The 25,897-nt window shown below is 38.3% G+C and overlaps 12 protein-coding genes across 12 annotated transcripts; 4 read left to right on the forward strand and 8 right to left on the reverse strand.

Moving 5' to 3' along the window:
• Positions 1–222: 222 nt before the first annotated feature.
• PTC4 (type 2C protein phosphatase PTC4) lies at positions 223–1,404 on the reverse strand (the record flags this gene model as incomplete). The annotated part of the gene is made up of 1 exon (XM_056223753.1): positions 223–1,404. The coding sequence occupies one exon, from the start codon at positions 1,402–1,404 to the stop codon at positions 223–225; it is 1,182 nt and encodes a 393-aa protein (XP_056080478.1).
• Positions 1,405–1,928: 524 nt separating this feature from the next.
• TPS1 (alpha,alpha-trehalose-phosphate synthase (UDP-forming) TPS1) lies at positions 1,929–3,416 on the reverse strand (the record flags this gene model as incomplete). Its single annotated transcript, XM_056223764.1, has 1 exon — positions 1,929–3,416. The coding sequence occupies one exon, from the start codon at positions 3,414–3,416 to the stop codon at positions 1,929–1,931; it is 1,488 nt and encodes a 495-aa protein (XP_056080479.1).
• Positions 3,417–3,926: 510 nt separating this feature from the next.
• MEO1 (Meo1p) lies at positions 3,927–4,133 on the forward strand (the record flags this gene model as incomplete). The annotated part of the gene is made up of 1 exon (XM_056223775.1): positions 3,927–4,133. The coding sequence occupies one exon, from the start codon at positions 3,927–3,929 to the stop codon at positions 4,131–4,133; it is 207 nt and encodes a 68-aa protein (XP_056080480.1).
• A 236-nt stretch (positions 4,134–4,369) lies between these two features.
• Positions 4,370–5,920, reverse strand: VMA2 (H(+)-transporting V1 sector ATPase subunit B; the record flags this gene model as incomplete). The annotated part of the gene is made up of 1 exon (XM_056223786.1): positions 4,370–5,920. The coding sequence occupies one exon, from the start codon at positions 5,918–5,920 to the stop codon at positions 4,370–4,372; it is 1,551 nt and encodes a 516-aa protein (XP_056080481.1).
• A 275-nt stretch (positions 5,921–6,195) lies between these two features.
• Positions 6,196–7,230, reverse strand: ATG14 (Atg14p; the record flags this gene model as incomplete). Its single annotated transcript, XM_056223797.1, has 1 exon — positions 6,196–7,230. The coding sequence occupies one exon, from the start codon at positions 7,228–7,230 to the stop codon at positions 6,196–6,198; it is 1,035 nt and encodes a 344-aa protein (XP_056080482.1).
• Positions 7,231–7,479: 249 nt separating this feature from the next.
• Positions 7,480–8,451, reverse strand: OPY1 (Opy1p; the record flags this gene model as incomplete). Its single annotated transcript, XM_056223809.1, has 1 exon — positions 7,480–8,451. The coding sequence occupies one exon, from the start codon at positions 8,449–8,451 to the stop codon at positions 7,480–7,482; it is 972 nt and encodes a 323-aa protein (XP_056080483.1).
• A 257-nt stretch (positions 8,452–8,708) lies between these two features.
• On the reverse strand, positions 8,709–9,986 carry SHE3 (She3p; the record flags this gene model as incomplete). Its single annotated transcript, XM_056223820.1, has 1 exon — positions 8,709–9,986. One exon carries the CDS (start codon positions 9,984–9,986, stop codon positions 8,709–8,711), a length of 1,278 nt encoding a protein of 425 aa, XP_056080484.1.
• Positions 9,987–10,275: 289 nt separating this feature from the next.
• On the forward strand, positions 10,276–12,396 carry CCZ1 (Ccz1p; the record flags this gene model as incomplete). The annotated part of the gene is made up of 1 exon (XM_056223831.1): positions 10,276–12,396. The coding sequence occupies one exon, from the start codon at positions 10,276–10,278 to the stop codon at positions 12,394–12,396; it is 2,121 nt and encodes a 706-aa protein (XP_056080485.1).
• A 195-nt stretch (positions 12,397–12,591) lies between these two features.
• Positions 12,592–14,385, reverse strand: AGP2 (Agp2p; the record flags this gene model as incomplete). Its single annotated transcript, XM_056223842.1, has 1 exon — positions 12,592–14,385. One exon carries the CDS (start codon positions 14,383–14,385, stop codon positions 12,592–12,594), a length of 1,794 nt encoding a protein of 597 aa, XP_056080486.1.
• Positions 14,386–14,742: 357 nt separating this feature from the next.
• On the reverse strand, positions 14,743–17,229 carry HSL7 (protein arginine N-methyltransferase; the record flags this gene model as incomplete). Its single annotated transcript, XM_056223853.1, has 1 exon — positions 14,743–17,229. The coding sequence occupies one exon, from the start codon at positions 17,227–17,229 to the stop codon at positions 14,743–14,745; it is 2,487 nt and encodes an 828-aa protein (XP_056080487.1).
• Positions 17,230–17,776: 547 nt separating this feature from the next.
• CKS1 (cyclin-dependent protein kinase regulatory subunit CKS1) lies at positions 17,777–18,220 on the forward strand (the record flags this gene model as incomplete). The annotated part of the gene is made up of 1 exon (XM_056223864.1): positions 17,777–18,220. One exon carries the CDS (start codon positions 17,777–17,779, stop codon positions 18,218–18,220), a length of 444 nt encoding a protein of 147 aa, XP_056080488.1.
• Positions 18,221–18,609: 389 nt separating this feature from the next.
• On the forward strand, positions 18,610–25,716 carry MEC1 (protein kinase MEC1; the record flags this gene model as incomplete). Its single annotated transcript, XM_056223875.1, has 1 exon — positions 18,610–25,716. The coding sequence occupies one exon, from the start codon at positions 18,610–18,612 to the stop codon at positions 25,714–25,716; it is 7,107 nt and encodes a 2,368-aa protein (XP_056080489.1).
• Positions 25,717–25,897: the final 181 nt, after the last annotated feature.

A 25,897-nucleotide genomic window follows, 5' to 3' on the forward strand; every position in this document is an offset into this window, starting at 1 on the left:
ATATACATATATATAAAGGTTATATCCAGAGGATCACTCTGGTTTCAAGAACACTATAAAGTATAATAAAACGGTAAAGTGTGAAAAAGAATAATGATAGGAATCGCTTTCAATAAATTTTATTACTTTCACCTTGGTAACAATTGATATTATACACTGAAATACGGGTATCTGAAGAATACGTTCAAATACGTAAGGAAAAAGGGGAATAAGGATTTGTAATTACACTAAACCTCTCTCTCTTTCCAAACGGATCTTCATTTTATTAAACCAGTCCTGCAATGTCTCTCCTTTCTTATTCAGCACTACAATGATGACAGTCATATTATCGAATCCGACACCTGTATTACTATTAGCCTGCGCTATACCGTGGTCCAGCAATTTCGTTATTATAGCATCCAACTTTGTTCCTGATACTAGGTGATACTTTATGAAGTGAATTAACTGTTTATTGTTATAAATATCCCATATACCGTCACAAGCCAATACTAAAAACTCATCTTTAGAATAGTCAATCTTGTGCATCAGAACATCTGGTTCGACAGTAACTTGTGCTTCCTGTGGAGGAGTTCCAGAAGTTGAATTTTGAGTAACATTTGTTAGCTTTGTTCTTCTCTGTGGATAGGTGACACCTCTTTTGAATTGAAAATCACTGAATGCTCTACTGAGAGCAAGTACTCCACCCACTCTACCAAGGGAAACAGTGCCACCGTTATCATTTATACGTATTAATTCACCTATGTGTTGTGGCTTGTGGTCAAAGGACATTGTCTTTATGCCATTGGCTTTCGAAGAAAGAATACATCGTGAATCACCGCAGTTAGCCACGTACAATGATTCCTCGTTTATGATACATGCGACTACGGCTGTAGATCCACATGAACTATTGGAAAAATGTCGATATAACTCTTCATCTTGTAATATGAAAGCGTCCTTTAGAATTTGAGATACGAGTCCTTCTAACGTGTTAAAAGATCTTTTGAATTTAGTTGAATCATTTTTCATTGAAGAAGTGTAATGATGGTTTTCAAAGCTGTAGGCAATCCATTTGATTAATCCAGCATTATTTTCACCATTACCGTTGCTACTGCCGTTACCATCTCGATGGTGACGCCCCCCGCTTAGAAATTTAGAACAATCATCACCGCCGTGACCATCGAATACCGCGAAGACGTTCAACGATAAGGTTTCATACTTATCTATAAACGGGTTGAAAAATCGTACGTGTAAAATGGAATTTTCATTTCTAATCAAATGTGCATCTTCCTGAGTTAAACGATAACCTTGCATCGACCCCACACAATTGTAAAATCGGGGGACGATGCCAGCTGACGTCTGATTGTTTTTATATTCATTATATTCTATGGTCTTCTCCGTCAAAGGGTGAGAAAGCAATTGACCCATTTTTGTCTTCTTTCAATTGGAGATACTTTTTGAAATGGTTATATAGGGGAGAACAAAGGCAAAAGGGCGATGGGTTAGAAAAGAAGAAATGAAGGCTTTGTGCAGGAACGGATGAAGGAAATGCAGTTGAAATACGATATAAGCGGCCAAAAAATAGAGATTCACTGTCAATTGTTTATATGGCTAATCCTTTTATTATGATGCCAGAACAACGACAATGGAAAAAAATGTGGGATAATTTATGGCTTTTTTCGATTCATTTTTTTTATTTATGCACTTTCGAGAAAGAGATCAGCGCGGGAAAGAAAGAGAGGAAAAAAGGCCTATACGGTAGAAAAACTATATGCGCAGGCTCGATTAACAGCCCTAGAGACGAGCGTGAGCGTATAGAAGAGAACTTGTAGTGTTCCAGTAATGTTATTTATGTAATTATATATAATAAAAGTACAAAAAAAAAAACAGTAAAAAAGGAGCCGGAAACAACCAGGCCAACGAAGGAGATTGTTCCATTTACAAAGAGATCATCAGTTCTTAGTAGCAGAAGAGCTTGTTGAGCTTGATGATGTGCTGTATAGTTCGTGAACAAAATTTTCACCCCAGAAAGCAGAAGTATATTTGGAGATGTACTTGTACAGTTTTTCCCAATTAACTTCTTTCTTCACATCAGGCAAGGTCAAAGCTTCGTTGATGGCATCAGAAAGGTCGTCAGTGTTCCAAGGATTTACAATGATAGCACCGTTCAGAGACTGTGCAGCACCTGTGAACTCACTCAGGATCAAAGAGCCCTTCTTTTCTTCTTGGCAAGCAATGTATTCGTAGGAAACCAAGTTCATACCGTCACGAGTGGAGGAAACCAAACAGACATCACTTACAGCGTATAGGGAGATAAGCTCTTCAAATGGGATGGACTTGTGCATGAAATGGATAGGAACGAATTCGACAGTACCAAACTGACCGTTAATTCTCCCGACCAACTCGTTGACTACAGACCTCAAGTATTGGTACTCTTCCACATCTCCACGGCTTGGCACTGCTACCTGTACAAGCACGACTTTGCCCCTCCATTCTGGATGCTCGCTCAGGAACACCTCCATAGCATGCAGCTTTTGAGGCACACCTTTGATATAATCCAGTCTGTCGACACCAACTATAATCTTGCAGCCTTTGAATGTCTCCTTTAATTGCTGGATTCTCTTTTGAACAGATTCCTTTTTCAAACCATCGGTGAACTTGTCCACGTCGATACCGATCGGGAACGCCCCTACGTTAACAAACCTGCCCTGATATTCGACTCCATTGGGCAATGTATTCACGTTAAGCACTCTTTGCACGGAAGACAGAAAATGTCTCGCATAGTCGTATGTATGGAACCCGACCAAGTCACAACTCAAAACACCTTTCAGGATCTCCTGCCTGACAGGCAAGATCCTGTAAATCTCACTTGAAGGGAAAGGCGTATGCAGGAACCACCCCACCTTGACGTTTTGCAGCTGCTTCTCTTGAATCTTAACTCTCAACATTTCTGGCACCAACATCAAATGGTAATCATGTACCCAGATCAAGTCGTTATCATTCATAGTCTTAGCTATCTCGTTGGTAAACGTCTGGTTGGCCTCGTTGTAGGCCAACCACGCATTCTCGTCAAAGTTGATCTCACCGGGATGGTAATGGAATAGCGGCCATAGAATAGAGTTACTGAACCCATTATAGTGTAAGTCTGCAATTTCATCGCTCAAGAAGATGGGTACGGCATTAAACTTCTCCAGCAGGTCCTTCCTCACCTGATCCTTCTCATCATCAGGGATCTCTAGTCCGGGCCACCCGAACCACTTAAACGTGTACGTTTTCTTCAACCCTTCCAGCGCTGTTACCAACCCCCCGGACGACATTGCGTACTCGTATTGGCCCGTACTGTTGTTCTTAGTGATCGTCACGGGTAGTCTGTTAGACACCACAATGATGTTACCCCCAGAAGACGAGGTTAATTGCGTCTTAGCGTTATCCGTAGTCATAGCTCTGTGTCTTTATGCGTCTGTATGAGAATACCTAATTTGTTACCTAACTTTGTTGTCTGCTTTGTTACTTGCTTACTTGCGTGCACGTGAAGGAAGAAACTGACAGAAACTCAATTGCCAAGATACGATACCGAAGTCAACTATTTCTACCACCCGGCTGTACGCCTTACGACTCTATATATACATACCCATATATAACACACCTGTCTTAGAACCTCACTGCAGTTTGTCCCTGGCGCCCCCCTGAGAACCCCTGCCCTGACCTGCCCAGCGGGGTGACCCCTGCCAGCCTGCGGATGAGGGGCCTTCCCTCCACGGGACGGGCCCAGGGGGGCTCCCTCTCCCTGGCGCGCTGGCGCTCTAGGCCCGATCCCCCGACGGTCCCCTTATAAGCAGCGCTGACGTGCTTGGACTTTGTTCCCTGTTCTTTTGTTCTTTTGTTCTTTGATCTTTGATCTCTGTTCTCTGTTCTGGTGTAGAGGGAGAGCAAGACAATCGCAGCAAGATATGACTACTACCCCTGACAAACAGAAACAACAACAGCAAGATCAACCACAGGACAAATCGTTCGACTATGCTCACATGTGTAAATGCATCGCAATGTTCTTTGTGGTTACAGGCGTGGTGTTGATGTTTTTCGAGACCGGGTTGGATCCACTACAGAAACTGCAAATCAAGCAAATTCACCAGTCGGATGCTATTCCTCGCGCCTGATTTGCATACGTCATGTATTATTTGTTGGTCTCTTTGTATTCTCATCCTTTTTCTTTCCTTTTTTTTTCTTTCTTTTTCAAATTACGGGATTATGCATATATAGGTGAGTATACGTACGTAAAAAACAAAAACACACATAAGCATCTATATACGTTTAAAAGCTTTGAATTCGGATCTTTGGGTTTTACGAGAAAGAACGGGAAAATAAGAAAAGCTTTCGTTCAGCAACCATCCTTTTAGATGAGAGATTCTTGGTTGGCGTCCTTCTTCTTACCAGAGCTTCTTGTGTCAGCGTCTTCTTCATCTTCGTCGGCATCGTCTCTGGTTCTATCGTAAAATTCGTCAAGAATCTTTGGGGAGATTCTATTCAACATCTCCTTGGGGTAGATTCTTAGCAAACTCCATGCCTGGTCCAAACTTTCAAAAACAGTTCTGTCTTCGTAGGCGCCCTGTGTAATGAAGGTCTTTTCGAACTTTTCTAAAAATTCTAAAGATAGTTTGTCTTCGATGGATAGCGCTTCTTCACCGACAACGGCCTTCATGGCGGCGGCGTCCTTACCAATGGCGTACTTGGCGTACAATTGATTGGAAACGTCACCGTGGTCCTTTCTGGTCATACCTTCACCAATGGCAGATTTCATCAATCTACTCAAGGAGGGCAAGACATTGATTGGTGGATAGATACCCTTGTTATGTAGTTGACGATCAACAAAGATTTGACCCTCAGTAATGTACCCCGTCAAATCCGGAATTGGATGCGTGATATCATCGTTGGGCATTGTCAAGATAGGTATTTGAGTGATGGACCCATTACGGCCCTCTACTCTACCGGCTCTTTCGTAAATGGTAGACAAATCTGTGTACATGTAACCAGGATAACCTCTTCTACCTGGAACTTCTTCTCTAGCAGCAGAAACTTCTCTAAGCGCATCTGCATACGACGACATATCGGTCAAGATGGTCAAAACGTGACGTTCCGTTTGGTAAGCCAAGTATTCGGCCGTGGTCAAGGCCAATCTGGGGGTGATAATTCTTTCAATGGTAGGGTCATTGGCCAAATTCAAAAATAATGAGGTTCTTTCCAAAGACCCATTTTCTTCGAAATCTTGTTTGAAAAATCTAGCGGTTTCCAAGTTAACACCCATAGCAGCAAAGACGATCGAAAAATTATCTTCGTGACCATCATGAACATCTTTGGTGGGTCTCACCAAACCAGCTTGTCTACAAATTTGTGCTGCAATTTCATTATGTGGTAAACCGGATGCGGAAAAAATTGGGATCTTTTGACCTCTGGCAATGGAGTTCATTGTGTCGATAGCAGAAACACCAGTAGAAATCATTTCTTCTGGATAGATACGAGCATATGGGTTGATAGGAGAACCATTAATGTCCAAGTAGTCCTCTGCAAAAACTTTAGGACCGTTGTCAATGGGTCTACCAGAACCATCGAAGATTCTACCTAACATGTCTTCAGACACAGGAATTCTCAAACTTTCACCAGTGAATTCCACAGTAGTCTTCTTAACATCAATACCAGATGTACCTTCAAACACTTGCACAATGGCTCTATCTCCTCTGATTTCTAAAACTTGACCTTGTCTCACAGTTCCATCGGGCAATGTCAAATTCACAATTTCATTGTAACGTGGGAACTTGACCTTTTCCAAAATAACCAAAGGACCATTCACACCACCGACCGTATTATAGTTCAGTCTAGGCTTCACATTGAAACCTTGTTCCACGGCTTTCTTATTTATGGCATACAACTCTTTATCAGACAAAACCATCCCTGCAGTATTTATTTCACGCTTGGTGCACTGTCTACTCTTACAATCACAATCTTGTTAACAATGGTTGTCTATCTATACTAAAATCATTTAGTCCTTTATCTCTTATCCTTTTCTTTCAAACGGGGCGAAAAAAAAAAAAAAAAAAACAAAAATTAACTAAAAAACTGAGTTGGTTCTTACCCGAATGCTTAATACACTGGCTGCTATTGTTTATGACTGACTATATGCAACTTATACACACGGCAGGAAAAAAAAGTGCGCACTAATGTTCTCTAGCCCACCACATACCATCGGTCATGAGGTCCTGTGAGAGCCGAAGCCGGTGCGGTCCGCCTTGCAGGATGCCCTCTGTGTGGATTGTTTAAGTGGTCCAAAACCATGGAGTACAGCATCCCAAAAGTCCAGTATAGCGAGACCGACCTACACTTTATCTTGTTCCGTTTGACCATGTTATAGAACAGTCCATCCACATCATATTGGTCCAATAGCCATGGAATGTCCATGGGTGTTGAGGGTACGAGTTTCAAATGTCTACATATTTGTAAAATATTTATGATCAGCTTGATCAATTTTTGTACTACTGTCTGTGTGTCATTGGAAGACTCAAACACGGGCTGATCACTGCTGTTGTTGGTATAGGGGAGTTTAATGATAAGAATGTCGGAAAAGAAAGTAACATACTTCCACATAGTGTTGATGGAATCATTTGTTATTACAAGAGGTAAAACGCGGAAATTTTTCAAGGATATTAATGGTTGAAAGGCAATAGCGAAGGGTATTTGAAAATTATCTTGTAGTTTTTGGATGACAAACCAATTATTTAGCAAATTGATTTTGTAATTTTTAGTTGACTCACAGATCTTGGATACTTGGGTCAACTTTCTTTTCGCCTCATTGATATCCGCTTGCTCTCTTAATTTGGTAGTGCTAGCCCCCACATTAGAGCGCTCATGGTTGTCTATTTCTAGTTTCAATTTTCTAATGTGATCCCTTCTACTATGTATCCGCTCATTCAGCTGTTCTATCCTGTATTTAATTCGGTTGTTATTTTTTTTCATTCGTAAAATATCCAACTTCATGAGACTAGATGTCAGGGGGTCCTTCTTTTTCTCCAATGACTTGACATCTATCCGATCGTAGTTCATAGCCTCGTTTAATATGCGTTCCACCTTCTCATTAAGCACCTTATTCTCATCATTCAAGGAGATTAAATCCAATTTTACTTTCAACAACAGACTAGGGCTCGTATTAATACAATGCGCACAGTATATTACATGCGCTCTGTGATGACAAATTGGGCAATGCATGACATACCAAGATTCTGTTTATTGGCTTTCTCTCCCTATTTCAATCCGTTCTTCTCTGCTTCTTTTGATCACTTTTGTATCAGCTGTTCCCTTATTTTTTATATACAGAAAAAAAATGCTTATTGACTATAGATTACAAACCAAATAGAGTAAAACTACTTAGTGAAATAAACAGTTACATACTTTATCTAAAAGTACAAGAGAAAAAAAAATCAATGAATAATTATTACCAGCATTTCTTACATATATTTAACTTTTAATTTTTTTTCTTATTAAGATGCTACTCTTGAAATTTATTATCCAATCCACCATATCTTGATCGTTAGCGGCCTTGAAAGATAGCCTTTCGTCAAATGTAATCAACGCAAAATTAGTATCATCACTCTTAATCTTAGAGTTATTATCGAGTTCAATACAATCAATGATTTTATCCAATTTAATGCTTTTTTTTAACTTTCCGGTCTTGAAAGAATACAGATTGAATGAAGTATTGGTCAATTCTACATTGAACTTTTGCCACTTGGCCCTATTGAACAGCTTCTTCTTTTTCACTCTAGTGTAAAGAATACCAGAACAAACTTGGTGCTCTGCGTTTCTAGGATCGAACATCCTATAAAACTCTTTGTCTTCACGGGACAGTTGCTCATCCATTGTCAAATTACAAGAACATTTACTGGTAGAAGGGCCCGCCTTTTCATCAACTACAATTAAATCATCCTCATCTTCGTCCTCGTCATAATCACTACCCGTAGTGACACTTTCGTTGCCACCAGGGCTAGACAGAAATTTCTCAAGGGCAATTTTCCAATCGTGCATCAGTTCCCTGTCGATGTTCTCGCTTTGCCCCCGGGGAAATTTGAATATTAAATCCTTGGATGGAGTGTAAATAGTTAGTATTCCATCAAGCTCACTCATCTTGAAATTAAGTATTTCGAACCTCGGTATGACACTTATAGCCTCTCTCTCATCTCGGGTTTTATAATAAGAAAACTGATTTTTCCTCAGGACACACCAATAATGGTGATCTATTGATCTTGGCCACCACAAATGTCGATGGTGATGATGATGGTAATTCAGCGGTACATTATCGGCAACTTCATTGTTGCTCGAACTAGATTGGGCTGCCGGCGTTTTATTTTGAGATGTTGATGGCTTTTTGATAAGCTCCGATGCCATCAAAATTTCATGCTGACTCGATGGTGCAGCCGTGTCCGATATCATTGGTGTGACAGAAATTATCAAAATTGAAGTTAATACCACTGCTTATGTGTGTTCTGTCAGCCACCTTGGTATTGCGTACCATGCTTTGGCACGTTCATTTAACATCAGCCACATTATAGTGGAAAAAGTTCGTTGTGAGTGACTGAACAAACGAAAAATATAGATTCGTGTATAAAACCTGAGAGGCATCTATTTAATTATTCTTTGTTCTAATATTTAAATGATCTTCGTATATCTACTCCCGTGTGCGTGTATAATTAGGGTTGAGTACCGTGCGCAACCAGGCTGTTCCTCTTTTTCTTATGAGTGGAGGAAATAGCTCTTGTAACACCAGGAGGCACTGAGACTGTGGGAGATGTACTAGGATCGTTATTATGCGTTACGTTTGTTTTCCCACTACTTGAGCTTGGTTTTCTGACAGAAGCTGTCCTTTTAACACCAGGTAGAACCGGAGATGCGGATTTGGGAATAGAACCTGATGACAGCAAAGGCGACGCAGTATAGAAACTTCTTCTTTTACTGTTACTGTTATTAACGTTAGAGGATGAATCGTTTAAGTTCGGCGTCTTCCTCAATTTGACCACCTTGATAGGGAGCATATCCAATGCATTGCTACTACTCGAAGTGCTAACAATGTTACTTTCAGTTTGTGTTTGCACATTCTTTTTCAGGGTTTGAAGTATCGCGTGTTTATTATCTACCTTTTCATCATTTTTTTCTAAAATATCTTTCAAATCCATCCTCTCAGCAAAAGTTGATATCAGATTTTCATTTGTCTGGTATAACTTTAACCAATTTTGTAAATTTAACTCATCTAGAGACTGTGAAATTATCTTGCTTAATTTTGATTCCTTTTCTGTTTCCATAATTTTCAAATCCTTGACAGAGTCATTGAATTTATTTAAATTCAAATCTATATCTGAATTTGAACTAGTATCGGAACCATAATTGAAATTTTGATTACTTAACTCTAATTCCAACAAGCCAATTTTTTCATTTAATTTGGAAACCTCTGCGGAATAATGATCTCTATAGAAATTCTGTGATTCCAATAATGAATTGTAGTTAACCTCCATATTTTGTAATTGTTCAGAACATGATTTTTCAATAGAACTGGAATTTTTCACCATTTTAGTCAATTCTGCCATCTTCTCCTTTTGTTCGTTGTAATTGTTACTCAATTCACTATAATTTTTCTCTAGCTCCTTTAGCTTCTTATTCTTTCTTTCGAATATCGAGTTAAGGTTCTCGTTTTCATTCTTTAAAAGGTTCAAATTCTCTAGTAGTTTCGATTCTTTGGATTGTGCTACTTCCAACTTACTCAATAAAGTCTGAGATTGAGTAGTCAATTGTAAGTTCGTCTTTGTCAGCATATCGATCTGATCATGTAGTGATTCAATAACTCTGGAGGAAGAAGCATTTTGGCTAAAAGAATTTCTGTCTTTTGTGGGGGAATTTTCCAAGTTGGCCATAAAAATGTTATGATGGGGAGCCAATTTACTTGGGGAAGCCTGGGCGTTGTCTTGATCCGACATCTCACGCGGAATTACTGTCGTTGAGCCTTGATATATTGAGGAAACAAGCTACCGTTGGATCACCCCTTCGAAATATAGATACGCATAGAAGTAAATAAGTAAACAAATGGGTATAATAGTAATGAAGCTCTCGCCCGAACAAAAGGTAAAAACACGCGGGTAACAGATTTAATTATTTATGACAATAGCAATATCAAGAGGTAACAATGGAGATATAGTTAGGATTAAAGCGGGATCAAATCTACGCTACAATTCTCAGAACGATAGAATTGATGTATGGAAGCTAGACATGAGGCTACGATATATTACGGTTTTTGATCCATCAAGATCTACCAACGAAAATGACACTTTCAAGCAGTTGTTGCTATTCCATTGTTTTGGCAGTACTCATTCAGTTCCCTCCTTAAATGAAAAGCTGTCCATCATAGGGATAATTCAGGGAATATGGTCATTCACCAGTTCATGTTCAAACGGTGACGACGGACATAAAGATTTAGAAAAAACTATTGAGCTGAACAACGATGTTATTCTCTGCATTAAAGTCGAATCAAGGTTTTTTATTAGTTTAGCAATTTCAAATATTAGCGATGAACAGAATGCGATACCCTTTCAATATTTCAATGCTTACTTATGGCTTAGTTACAAATTCTTCAAGCTGCTAAATGGACCTTTTTCCCGATTTAACGAGGATTTTAATAAATTAACAGATTCATTGAACGAATTTGTTATCCCGTTCTGGAATGATATTTATCTAAATCTGGAAACAATAACGAATAGGTCCTTTACTATAATATGGCCTGGGTTTTACAAAAGAGCGAACTTCCAGCAAGCCTCTTATAGCCCTGTAAACAAAAACATTGTCAAAGAATCATGGGATGCTATAATCTTACAAAACATTCTCTTGGATAAGAAGAGCTATTTGGGATTAAAAGATATTCTAGTTTACCACTTGCCAAAATGCACCAAGGCAGCTGATAAAGAGTATATAGGAACAAAAACTTATGGTCTAGTTAGGAACTTTACAAGTGATCTAAACACACTACCAGACATTTCTAATTGGTTATACCATCTGCACCATACCTATGGTGAAATATCAAGCCATATCTTAACGGGAAATGCCCATTTCAAAGAGGAGTTACAAGTGGGAGAGGAACAAGAGCGAAATCAAACCGCAGGCGAGAGACAAGAAGAAGAAGAAGCACAACAGCAGCAGCAGGAGCAACGAGATAATACACAAAATAATAAAAACGATTTTTCTCTTTCGGAAAGAATGATACATAATGTAACACTTCCCATTTCTTTTGCATATGACGCTATACACGAAGTGAGTGCCACAACTGGAGTTTCGAGTAGTTTATCCATGATAATGGACTATATACCGAAGCCTCATTGGCCGTTCATGTCATCATCAAATAGGAATTCCGATAACAATAAATACCCAAGCATTAATGAAAACACAAGTTCGAATACCTCACTAGTAACGGAACCAGAGACAGTGGGAGGAACTATAGGTAACTCAAGATTTGGATTCTTAATATCTCCATTGAACTCCAATCTGCTTCCATCATCATATCAGACCTTGAAGCTTAATTTGGATTTTGAAAACTCAAAAGGCAATGAAGACTTTTATAATTGTCTATTTTGGTATTTTGACGATTTTTTAGTTATAATTGTTTGTGATCCAGATTTTAGCAGGATTTCAGAAAGGAGCTACTTAAAGGACTTGAGTTTCCGATTGTGTCAGAGTATGAAATGTTTGACCAATGAAATTTTTAGCTCCCAAAATTGCAATAGCATGGAGTCATTCGGTTATGTAATCAAAGACATTATCACCAACGAAATTGACTCATCCGTTCCTTTTGGATCTCCAAGAATGGCTTCGGACGATAATATTTCAACTTTGCAACTGGCAATCAATGGCATAGATCAATTCATTAATAATAGCTCAAATTCGCTATCATCAACCAACTGGAATCCAATATCTATCATGGGAGGTTTGAATACTAAAAGCAAGAACAGTATTACACCTGATAGTTTAAACGAGACAATTGATAATAATCAATCATCCAAAAGAAAATATGTGAATTTCTTGAATTTAATGAGCGCGGATAAGTTATGGGACTTGCAGATTGATGTCTTACAATTCTTGGTCAGCTTACAGAATTCCAAAAGAGACCCAGAATACTTTCAGGAAGAAAGATTATTGAAATTAAACAACGGTGTTTTATGTTATATCAGAGAAACCGATTCGAAATTGATTATTATCATCAAAAATTGGTTCTCGAATAACGACACCACAAAGGCTATGAAACAAAAGAATCTTTCCAATTCCAGTGCCTGGAGGGAAAGTTCGTTGTTTCGAAGTTTAGGTTGCGATGTAATTGATTGGTGGGAATCCAGAGATTTATAAAAAAAAAGGAGTAAGATTTAGCATTCGATGAATTTAGAAAATAAATAGGCAATTAATAATAAGAGAAAAAACTTAGGCAAAATAAGGATCAGTGACGCATAAATCACAAGGGCGCATACCTATATACATACAACATCCCTCATAGAAAAGACATGGATAATCATGGAAAATGCACAAATATCAATAGTAAGCCCATTACGCTTTGCTATAATATTGAAAGTCTCCGAAGGAGCATTCGATTTCGTGGTTCTCAATTTCTGTTAACTCTTTCGAAAAGTCAATATCGTGGGGATTTTTTAAACTATCTTTACCACGCTTCCAGATAAATTTATAGCCCACATATATACCAATGTTAATGAACACCATTAAATATGAAAACAAAAAATCTTGTGTACTCCATAATTTAGGAAAAAAAACGGTATAACCCTGTATCAAAATCATTGCAGAGCACGAAACCAACCCAATGATGGCAGTGTATGGTTGACCCCAAGAACGAAACGGCAACCTGGGTAATGAATCTTGTTGTACGCGATAAGCCCTTCTGAAGAATAAATAGATAATACAGAGGACGACAAAATTAATCAGCTGAGAGGCAGTAATTAAGTTGATTAACCAGTTTAATACAACTGCACTATTAGAATTCAGTTGCAAAAGACTTACTAGAGCCCATATTAAGGATATACCGACAGAATAAATAGGCACACCATGCCTATTGCATCTAGTAAAAAGTTTTGGCGCATAGCCATCTAATGCCATACCATAAAATGTTCTAGATGAGCAATAAGTGTAGGCGTTACCAGCAGAAAATGCGGCTGTGATCAAAGCTATATTAACAATATCAGGTAATATTCTGATTTTCAAGTTATTCATTGCAATGACATACGGTGAAGAACCAGCACCGGGCCTTGCTTCATTAATTGCGGCTGTTAAGTCTGGATCATTTGGTGAACAAACAATACCCACGCAAAGGCAACTACCCAAAAATAAGAATGTTAGTCTCACAAAGACCTGTTTAAATGCCTTGGGTAAAACCTTTCTTGGCCTCTTGACTTCCCCAGCTAACATGGAAATATACTCCCCACCGGCTATGGTGAACGATGCTTGAATCAAACAGGCAAGAAATCCTTGAAAGTAACCAGAAGATTTCCCCACATCATTGCCATCAGGAAAATACTTCTTGAATGGGCTTTCACCATAATTGCGAAACCCGTAACGATCATGTCTAGGATTTCCACCCAACATAGTAATGAATGTAAATATGAATAGGCCAAGCGCAAGAATAATCTTGAAAGAAGCCAACCAAAATTCCATTTCACCGTAATACTTGACTGCACAAATCGAAATAAGCAGGTACAAGACGACTTGAACGGCGAGGGGAATACCTGCGGAATAATCATCTCTCCAATAGTGTATGATTGTATTTACAGAAACAATTTCAAAAGGGATCTGTACGCATTCTAAAAACCAGAAATTCCAGCTGGCCATAACAGCCAATGAATCGTCGACACATTTTGTAGCCAATCTCAAAAAAGGGGAACTAACAGGAAAAAAGCAGACCATTTCTGCTGTGGATACGGTAATACAAAGTATTGGAACACACCAAAGAGCAAATGCCAATAATAAAGAGGCGGGCCCTCCACGGTATAAAGCCTTCCCGATGGCGACGAATAGCGCCGTACCAATAACCCCAGAAATAGCAATCAACTGAACGTGTCTATTCTCTAATTTACGTCGAGTTTCTGTGGAAAACAACAGGTGAGTCCTTGAGTCTTCATCGATAGAGGACCCTCTATCCTCATGTTCATGTACATGCACATCTCCCCCTTCGGGTATGGTGCTTATATGTGTTAGCGAGTCAGAAGGGTCGAACCACCCCTCACTAGGTTGAGAACTTTTTATACGAGTAGTTGATGTCTTGAATCTATTCTTATCGTACTCGAACTCATCGTTGCCGTTTTCGTATTCGACAGTCATACGTTCCTTTATCATGTATGGCAAAAGCTATAACAGCAAAATATATGTGCAGCCGAGGGGGTAGGGCTGAAGAAAGACTATTATTTTATTACCGTCTGTCGGTTTGCAAAGCAAGGAAGCTAGTGATAGATAATCTCAAAACGACGTATAGTAAACCAATAATACCTTTACTCCTGAATTACATAAACTAAAGCAGGCAACATGTCGAGATCCATCAACTATGGAGAAGTTCCATAAAGGGTTCTTTTTTTATACATGTAGTTTCACGGTGCGGCACCGACACCCCGCTTAATCTACGACGCTGACTTATGGTATTCGGGACGTATGGAGATGGTTGTTTGTTGCCACAGTATATAGTATAGAATGCAGAAATCACAAGGGCAGGGAAAAGACTCTGCCACAGACGTTATGCAACGTAGAAACACCAGTCTTAACTCTTACATGTATTTCTGGAGCGTCTTCCTCGAGATCTTCATGTCTTGGTGATTCATTAGAAGAATCAAGCGCCCTAGCGGTTTTGAGGTCGAACATTGGCTTGTTGACAGAACTTAATCGGCCTGGTCTGACAGCTTCGCTGAGTCCATGAATATCTTGAACACTTTGCCAACCAGTTTCTAGATTGGATAAGAACCCTTGCTCTTCTTCATTTTCAATGTCTTGATCAAGATCAATTTGATTGTCTGAGTTTTGATTGGCGGTCGCTAAATAATGTTGGTTGCGACCTGAAGTTTTAGATTCTTCTGTAGCAATAGATCTAGGAATGGTCATACTTGTTGCAGTAGCCGCTGAACCGTAGTTTGACAACATAAGATATATGAAACTCTCCAAGGACCATTCGTACCAGATTTTTTGTTCTGTGTCCGAATGTATCCGTGACATTAACACGGAAAGTTCGGAATCATCTACAAAGGACATTGGCTGTTTTAGAGGGAAAATTATTGGAGACCACGAATTCATATTTGGAGTGTGATTCCACTTTTTGATCAAACTTTCATCTTGTCTGGCATGCATTAATCTTTCTTCATTAAATTTCAAACGAACTGTGCTATCGTTGGGCAAAGTTGACAAGAATATATTATTATATAAGTTTGCCGAGAAGAACCCGATGAATCCATGAATTTCACCACGGTGCTTTATCTTAAATTCATTCAATGAACTTTGAGAAAACTTGACAGTGGATCCATAGTTTTCCTCTTGATCAACGTCTTTTCCGCTCATGGGATGCTCAAATCTCCAAACCTCGTTTACCCTTGAGGATAATATACAGTATGGCACTCTATGGACTATCCAAGGGGCCTCCAAAGAGCAATTTGTTTGTAAAAGTTTCTGGTAAAATAGAGGCGACGAAATAGGCGCTATATAGGAGGAGTATGACCTTGGTATAAAGATCGTATCATTATGGGAATGATACTTTTCAATAGACCAGAGACATTCTGGTGATAGCTCATTACAACCAAACGAGCCCAATAATTCACTTATGCATAAATCTACCTGAATACGCCTTTCGGACGGCTCATTAATTTGCCATTTAGTCATATCTTCCTTGACCAATTTGACCCTGTTATCCCAGTAATCGAAGTTTCTCTTTTGCAGGTACAAATATGCCTGCGGATTCTTTTCAATCGCAATTATGGAAACTTTACTGTCCATAAATAACATCGATAATATCTTAAAAGTTCTATCCACTAGGGGCCCCCTTCCAGCTCCAGCCACCAGAACAACTAATGGTCTCTTGGCGCTCGCTCGTGGAGCAAGATCCTGAAGCGCTTCCAATATGGCAGATTCATAAAGGTCATATTTCACCAAGTCTTTTTCAAAGGTCAAATATGTGGAATTTGACAAATTATCCGAGTGTGGTTTAAGAGGAGGCATTATTCTAGATTCCTCTTGAAGCAAAAATTGACGGTTACCATTGGAATTCAAAACCTTGTCGCCCTTTTTCAATAAATAGTTTATATATTCCAAATAAGCAGATTCACCTCCCTTAACATCGTTTGCATATTTCTCCATTCCATGCAATATCACGCATAGTTCATTACCCAGGATCTGTGAATCTCCATTAACTTTTTGAAATTTTAGAATCAAACTCTGGTTGAACTTATGCAGAACAGGATAATCATATTGATTACTGGCGAAGATGGATGAAGACACTAAAAGACACGAGACTGGTTCGGCCAACCATCTATTAAGCACATAAGAAGGCGTCCTAGTTCTTGGCAAAGCCAAAGAGATTGTCAATGATGGATGATATTCGCATAATTTCCGCACAGTATTCCACAGTTCCCAAGTCGCCAATGGATCGCTGTCTTCATAAAGTGGCAAAGAAATAGATATGGTTAATGCAGGTGCAGCGAATATGATGGGGTTTTGAAGAAGTCTATAAATCATCTGCCCATACAACTGTAGATTGGACAGATCGCGTGGGGGCGCCAATATTAGCTTATTGATCCCGACAAACCTTGCATATCTACATTCATTCAGAAGGACCTTCAAACCGAGGTCTCTTACAATTGAATCACGGCTTTCCAATTCCAGCCAAGATGATAACAGCCCTATGTAAGACGGTGTGTCGTCGTTGTCTAGGTTGTTGACGTTGAACGGAGGTATACATATATCCTGCAACTGGGGCTCAGGGACCTGAAGGGGTCTCCAATTCTGTTTGGATTGTTTCTGGAACTCTTTGAATACCTGCCCCACTACCTCCTTATACCTTGGCGTCGTTATAGGAAGCAAAACGTAATCGTAGTTGCTTGGCAGTCCCGCTGCGTGACTAGAGACATTTTCCAGGAAATGTTGTTTTTTGCTGTGCTGTTTATAATTAAACCCTGGTTTGACACCAACAAAAACGTTACTATGCATATGCAAACTGGACCCTTTGTATATATAAGATTATATGTATAAAAGAAGAGGAATGCCCGCACAATTCCACGCACAAACTTTCACACACGCAATTTCCAATATTTTCTATGGGGTTTAAGAACAGGATCACTGTCAACTCGAAAGTAATGTTTTTCTTAGTTTCATATATGGTGTATGAAGCCATTTTGTTTCAAAAATATGAAAGCACTGCGTGTATTTCAGATTCCATTTTTCATTGTTTATTTTTTTTGAACATGCCCTAAGCAACGTGAGGGCATGACCGACTTTTTAGGCTAAATATCCCTTAAGCCCAGAAAAATATCTTAGGGTATATTGTGCGGGTAATAAATGATGTGGTCAGGTGATTTTTTCTACCTCGTGATGTGGGATAAATAAAGAGTGGAGCTTAATGCATGAGAGAACAGCGGGCAATAGCAAAGCGAACAGCTGTAGAATATATTGCAGCTTTGTTGTAGAAGTTCTTGGAACTGCTGGCCACATCGGACAAAACCATATTGACACGCACTAACTCTCGTTCTACAACGCCATGTACCATCATTATCACGCCTTCCAGGGTAGAAAACTTACTGACCAAGAGAGAGCACGTGTGCTGGAGTTTCAGGATTCCATTCACTATTCCCCGCGGTACTCAGACGATAACTATGAATACAGACACGTGATGCTGCCCAAGGCCATGCTAAAAGCTATTCCATCCGATTACTTCAACTCGGAGGTGGGGACACTGCGTATATTGACAGAGGATGAATGGAGAGGCCTTGGCATTACGCAGTCATTGGGATGGGAACATTATGAATGCCATGCACCAGAACCGCACATTTTGTTATTCAAAAGACCGCTGAATTACGAGGCTGAACTGAGAGCCGCGACTGCTGCTGCTCAACAGCAACAGCAACAGCAACAGCAACAGCAACAGCAACAGCAGACACAATCGATCTCGAACGATATGCAAGTTCCGCCGCAAATATCCTAGGTCTCTTATGCGCTAATTCTTCAAATGATTCCTTTCTCGAGGTTCCGAATTTCTATTGTGTATAATCTGCACTTATCATACTTAAGAAAACAAACTAACAAGCAAACAAAAAAAGATCAGTGTAAACCCTAATTTTCACTAACAAGCATTAGAACATAAATAAATTTATATACTCAATATCCTCCAAATGTATTTCTTCGTCTTTTCTTTCCTTATAAATCTAGTATGTGCAATACACGCTCAAAGCTAGTGGGTAGGAAAAAAAATACCCGCCGACGGACAATTTTGAAGAAAGAGATGATCAATAAAGGTAGAGCAAAGCAAAGCAAAAGCAAAGCAAAGCTGGACAATAAAAACAACATATACCGTGTCAAGGTGTACAAGACTGTATGGAATCACACGTCAAGTATCTTGACGAGCTCATATTGGCAATAAAAGACCTGAACTCCGGGGTGAGTTCTGAGGTTCAAATCAAAAACGTGCCCACGGATCCACCTACTTCCCAGGAGTGTACCAAGAGTTTGAAGATCCTGAATACTCTCATAAGGAATCTCAAGGATCAGAGAAGAAACAACATTATGAAAAATGATACTATATTTTCAAAAACTATTTCGGCGCTCGCCCTGCTTTTGGAGTATAATCCCTTCCTACTTATGACTAAGGACTCTACGGGGAACCTTCAGATACAAAGGCTTATAGATGACATTCTCTGTGTATCTGTTCTGAACTATGATAAGTGCCATAGGATTTGGTTCATAAGAAAAAAATTAGGGAGATGGTGCAAAGCTTGTGTTCAGTTTTATGGAAAACCCGCTAAATTACAACTTACCACACATTTTGAAGCCCTTATCAATATTTACGAGCAAGCTTTAACAGAAGTCCTGCTGGGTATCACTGAGCTTTCCAAGTTTTATGAAACGCTAAAGCATTTATACGTTCTCTTATACTGGTTCACTTCTGAGTATAGTACCTTCGGAAACTCAATAGCATTTCTGGATTCTTCTTTAGGATTCACCAGATTCGACTTAAACTTTCAACGGCTAATAAGGATAGTTCTTTATGTCTTTGATTCCTGTCAATTATCAACGCTAGAATATGCTGGAATTCAACTCAAATACGTTTCCCTAGTTGTGGATTATGTCTGCAATAGAACAGTAACTACAGCCCTAGACACTCCAACACTAGTTAGTAATGAACGGTTAATATTTGCATTGACTACCTTAAACCACTTTTTGGATAACAAATATGGACTCTTAGATAATGATCCTACAATGGCAAAAGGAATCCTTCGGCTATATTCTCTTTGTATTTCTAATGATTTTTCAAAATGTTTCAGAGACCACTTCCCCATTGATCAGTGGGCAGATTTTTCGCAAAATGATATTTTCCCATTCACTCAATTGACTAACAAATCTCTCTCAATTGTACACTTCGACCTGAAAAGAAGGTCTCTTCCGGTTGGAGCCTTAAAGCACGATAATAATTATAACATTTGGGTTTACCAGTCCGAGAAGGACTCGAGTTTGAGAAATGCTACTTCTCCCTTTGATGACCGATATAAGCAACTAGAGAAATTAAGATTATTAGTACTAAAAAAATTCAAAAGGACAGAAAGAGACACTTTGTTCAAATATCGTGTAAATCAGTTGAGTCCTGGATTCTTTCAAAGAACGGATAATGATTTAAAGCTGATTTTAAACGAAGCATCTGTATCTATTCGAACTTGCTTTAAGACAAACAATGTAACAAGGCTAACGTCATGGACTGTAACTCTCGGGCGGCTAGCGTGTCTAGAATCAAAGAAGTTTGCAGGCTGTCAAACAAATTTTACAAAAAATATGGACAATTGGTTCGTTTGTCATTTATGCGATGTCGATAAAACAGGGAATCCGTTTGAAAGAATTAATCCCAATAGACCTGAGGCTGTAAGTAAATCAGAAGTCTTCAAGATACTTTATTCAAACTTCCTCTCTCATTCAAATGTAGACGAATTTAGTCAATCTCTATTAAGCGGCATTTTATTTTCTCTACATAGAATCTTTTCCCATTTTCAGCCACCAAAACTTATAGATGGCGATGGTCAGATCAATAAGGCTTTTACTCTAGTTCAAAAGTGCTTTATGAATCCTAATAGATATTTACGTCTGCTAAGTACCAGAATAATACCTTTGTTCAACATATCAGACTCTCATAATTCCGAAGATGAACATACTGCCACGTTAATAAAGTTTCTACAATCCCAAAAATCACCAGTTGTAAAAGAAACTTTAGCCATTGCTTGGACCCAATTGACATTGACGACTTCTAATGACGTTTTTGATACACTTCTTTTGAAGCTGATTGATATCTTCAATTCCGATGATTACAGTCTTCGAATAATGATGACATTCCAAATCAAAAACATGGCCAAAATTTTAAACAAATCACCGTATCAATTATTATCTCCTATTTTACCTGTATTGCTAAGACAGTTGGGGAAGAATCTTGTAGAGAGAAAGGTTGGATTCCAAAATTTAATCGAATTATTAGGCTATTCTTCTAAAACAATTCTTGATATATTCCAAAGATATATCATTCCTTATGCAATTATTCAATACAAGAGTGATGTACTAAGCGAAATTGCAAAAATTATGTGTGATGGTGACACGAGTTTAATCAATAAGTTAAAGGTGAATCTATTAAAAAAAAACAGTAGACAAATATTTGCAGTGGCGTTAGTGAAACATGGACTTTTTTCACTGGATATTTTGGAAACCCTTTTCCTTAACAGAGCTCCCACTTTTGATAAAGGATATATTACTGCCTATCTTCCTGATTATAAAACATTGGCTGAAATAACAAAACTTTATAAAAATAGCGTTACTAAAGATGCAAATGATAGGGAGAATGCAAACATGATCTTATGTTCTTTAAGGTTTTTAATCACCAATTTTGAAAAGGACAAAAGACATGGTTCGAAGTACAAAAATATAGATAATTGGACGGAGGATCAGGAACAAGCGTTCCAAAAGAAGTTACAGGATAATATTTTAGGTATATTCCAGGTTTTTTCGAGTGATATACACGATGTTGAAGGTCGCACCACTTACTACGAAAAATTAAGGGTAATTAATGGTATTTCTTTCCTTATCATATATGCACCAAAAAAATCTATAATTTCCGCATTAGCTCAAATTAGTATTTGTTTACAAACAGGACTAGGACTCAAAGAAGTTCGGTACGAGGCATTTAGATGTTGGCATCTGTTGGTTCGCCATCTAAATGATGAAGAACTATCTACCGTCATAGATAGCTTAATTGCATTTATTCTTCAAAAATGGTCTGAGTTCAATGGAAAGCTTAAGAACATAGTATACAATATACTGGATACTCTTATCAAAGAGAAATCAGATTTGATTTTAAAATTTAAACCATACACTACTTTAGCCTTAGTAGGCAAACCTGAATTAGGGATTTTAGCCCGTGATGGTCAATTCGCAAGAATGGTGAATAAAATAAGAAGCACTACGGACCTTATACCCATATTCGCTAATAACCTAAAAAGTAGCAACAAGTACGTCATAAACCAGAATTTAGACGATATAGAGGTATATCTTAGGAGAAAGCAAACAGAAAGGTCGATTGATTTTTCACCGAAGAAGGTTGGACAAACTTCTGATATAACTTTGGTACTTGGTGCTTTACTAGATACTTCCCATAAGTTTAGGAATTTAGACAAAGAATTGTGTGAGAAATGTGCTAAGTGCATCAGTATGATCGGTGTCTTAGACGTTACAAAGCATGAGTTTAAAAGAACCACTTATTCGGAAAACGAAGTTTATGATTTGAACGATAATATTCAGACCATTAAATTCCTAATATGGGTAATTAATGATATTCTCGTTCCTGCCTTTTGGCAAAGTGAAAATCCTAGCAAACAATTATTTGTTGCTCTTGTTATACAGGAATCATTAAAATACTGTGGTCTAAGTTCAGAGTCATGGGATATGAATCAGAAAGAGTTATATCCAAATGAAACCAAACTATGGGAAAAGTTCAATTCCGTCTCCAAGACAACCATCTATCCACTTCTATCTTCCCTATATCTCGCCCAATCTTGGAAAGAATACGTCCCGCTGGATTATCCTTCTAATAACTTTAAGGAGGGATATAAAATTTGGGTGAAAAGATTTACATTGGATCTACTAAAAACTGGAACAACTGAAAATCACCCGCTACACGTGTTTTCTTCTTTAATTAGAGAGGATGATGGCTCGCTGTCGAATTTCTTGCTACCTTATATTTCTCTAGATATTATTATAAAAGCGGAAAAAGGAACTCCATACGCAGATATTTTGAACGGGATCATCGTTGAGTTTGACAGTATTTTTACTTGCAATCTGGAAGGAATGAATAAGTTGCAAGTTGATTCATTAAGAATGTGCTACGAATCGATTTTTAGGGTTTTTGAGTATTGCAAAAAATGGGCAACTCAATTTAAACAAAACTATAGTAGACTCCATGGTACTTTTATTATAAAAGATATAAAAACAATTAACATGCTTTTGAGGATCGACAAATTTTTGCAAACAACCCCCTCGGATTTGTTAGCTCAACGGTCTTTGGAGACGGATTCATTTGAGAGATCTGCTCTATACCTTGAACAATGCTATCGACAGAATCCTCATGATAAGAATCAAAACGGACAACTGCTTAAAAATCTACAAATCACGTATGAAGAAATCGGAGACATTGATTCCCTCGATGGTGTACTGAGAACTTTTGCTACGGGAAATTTAGTCTCCAAAATCGAAGAGTTACAGTATTCCGAAAACTGGAAACTTGCACAAGACTGCTTTAATGTTCTCGGGAAATTTTCAGAGGATCCCAAAACTACTACTAGGATGCTAAAGTCCATGTATGACCATCAATTGTATTCTCAAATAATATCAAGTTCTTCTTCTCATTTTGCGGACAATAAAATGTCATTGTGTCCAGAAGTAAATGAGTGGTATAGTATAGGGCTTGAAGCGGCCAATCTTGAAGGTAACATTCAAACTTTAAAGAACTGGGTAGAGCAAATAGAAAGCCTAAAAGATGTTGATGATAGAGAAGTGCTTTTGCAATACAATATTGCTAAGGCCTTAGTCGCCATTTCAAACAATGATCCATTGAGGACTCAAAAGTACATCCACAATTCCTTCAGGCTTGTGGGAACAAATTTTATAACAGCATCTAAAGAGACGACGTTGTTAAAAAAACAGAATTTGTTAATGAAATTACACAGTTTATATGACCTTAGTCTGCTATCCTCCGCGAAAGATAAATTTGAATATAAAAGCAACACTACTATACTTGATTACCGAATGGAACGTATTGGGGCTGATTTTGTGCCCAATCATTACATACTGTCAATGAGAAAGTCATTTGATCAATTGAAACTGAATGAACAGACAGACATTGACCTAGGAAAAACATTCTTTACTTTAGCTCAATTGGCGAGAAACAACTCCAGGTTAGACATAGCTTCCGAATCTTTGATGTACTGTTTGGAAAAGCGATTGCCTCAAGCAGAGTTGGAATTTGCTGAGATACTATGGAAGCAAGGCGAGAATGATAGAGCTTTAAAAATAGTTCAAGAGATACATGAAAAGTATCAAGAAAATTCATCCGTCAATTCTCGCGATCGTGCTGCTGTACTATTGAAGTTTACTGAATGGTTGGATCTATCAAACAATTCGGCATCCGACCAAATTATTAAGCAATATCAGGATATATTTCAGATTGATTCTAAATGGGATAAACCATATTATTCCATTGGTTTATACTATAGTAGACTACTTGAGCGTAAGAAAGCAGAAGGTTATATTACTAATGGTCGTTTTGAATATAGGGCAATATCTTACTTCTTACTAGCATTTGAAAAGAATACAGCTAAAGTGAGAGAAAATTTACCTAAAGTTGTCACGTTTTGGTTAGATACTGCCGCCGCATCAATTTCTGAGGCTCCAGGAAACAGAAAGGAGATATTGAGCAAAGCAACAGAGGATATATGTGGTCATGTCGAGGAAGCGTTGCAACACTGTCCAACGTATATTTGGTACTTTGTTTTGACTCAGCTATTATCTAGATTACTACACTCACATCAATCATCCGCACAGATAATAATGCATATACTTTTAAGTTTGGCTGTTGAATATCCATCGCATATTTTATGGTATATCTCTGCCCTGATGAACTCCAATTCTTCTAAAAGAGTTCTTCGTGGTAAGCATATTTTAGAAAAGTATAGACAACACTCACAGAATCCTCAGGATTTAGTGTCCACCGCATTAGATTTAACTAAAGCATTGACCCGCGTTTGTTTGCAAGATGTCAAAAGCGTCACAAGTAGATCAGGTAAATCTTTAGAAAAAGATTTCAAATTTGACATGAACGTGGCTCCCTCCGCAATGGTTGTTCCAGTAAGAAAAAACTTAGATATAATTTCACCTTTAGAATCCAACTCAATGAGGGGCTACCAACCATTTAGACCCGTCGTTACTATAATCAGATTTGGATCATCTTATAAGGTATTTTCTTCGCTAAAAAAACCCAAGCAATTGAATATTATAGGATCAGACGGTAACATTTATGGAATTATGTGTAAGAAGGAAGATGTTCGACAAGATAACCAATACATGCAGTTTGCAACAACAATGGATTTTCTTTTGAGTAAGGATATAGCATCAAGAAAGAGAAACCTAGGTATAAACATTTATTCTGTGCTATCTCTCCGAGAGGATTGTGGCATATTGGAAATGGTACCAAACGTTGTTACTTTAAGGTCTATCCTTTCTACTAAGTATGAAAGTTTAAAAATTAAGTATAGCTTGAAAAGTCTGCATGATAGGTGGCAACACACTGCGGCAGACGGGAAACTAGAGTTCTATATGGAACAGGTTGAAAAATTTCCTCCGATATTGTACCAATGGTTTTTAGAAAACTTTCCCGACCCTATTAATTGGTTTAATGCTAGGAATACGTACGCCAGATCCTACGCCGTCATGGCAATGGTTGGACATATATTAGGTCTCGGTGACAGGCATTGTGAGAACATATTGCTTGATATACAGACGGGTAAAGTCCTTCATGTAGATTTTGACTGTTTATTTGAAAAGGGGAAGAGGTTACCTGTTCCAGAAATTGTACCATTTAGATTAACGCCAAATCTATTAGATGCGCTGGGGATTATTGGGACAGAGGGGACATTCAAGAAGTCTAGTGAAGTCACATTGGCTTTGATGAGAAAAAATGAAGTAGCCTTGATGAACGTGATCGAAACAATTATGTATGACAGAAACATGGACCATTCGATACAAAAGGCGTTGAAAGTTCTAAGAAACAAAATACGTGGAATAGATCCACAAGACGGCCTGGTATTAAGTGTTGCTGGTCAAACAGAAACTTTGATCCAAGAAGCCACATCAGAGGACAATTTAAGCAAAATGTATATTGGTTGGCTCCCATTTTGGTAGATACTTTATATCATCTTAGACAACAGATTAACTCGCTATTGGTGTAATCATCACAGAATCTTTTCTCCGGCGGAGTTAATAAATCCTTATTCCCGCTTCAGGGAACACTATTCTTTCAATAACGAATGTTTATGTCATATAAGCTAGCATAACATATATGTATGTATATATAGTAAAGACA

The sequence above is a fragment of the Saccharomyces mikatae genome (assembly GCF_947241705.1).
Source record: "Saccharomyces mikatae IFO 1815 strain IFO1815 genome assembly, chromosome: 2".
Lineage (NCBI taxonomy): Eukaryota > Fungi > Ascomycota > Saccharomycetes > Saccharomycetales > Saccharomycetaceae > Saccharomyces > Saccharomyces mikatae.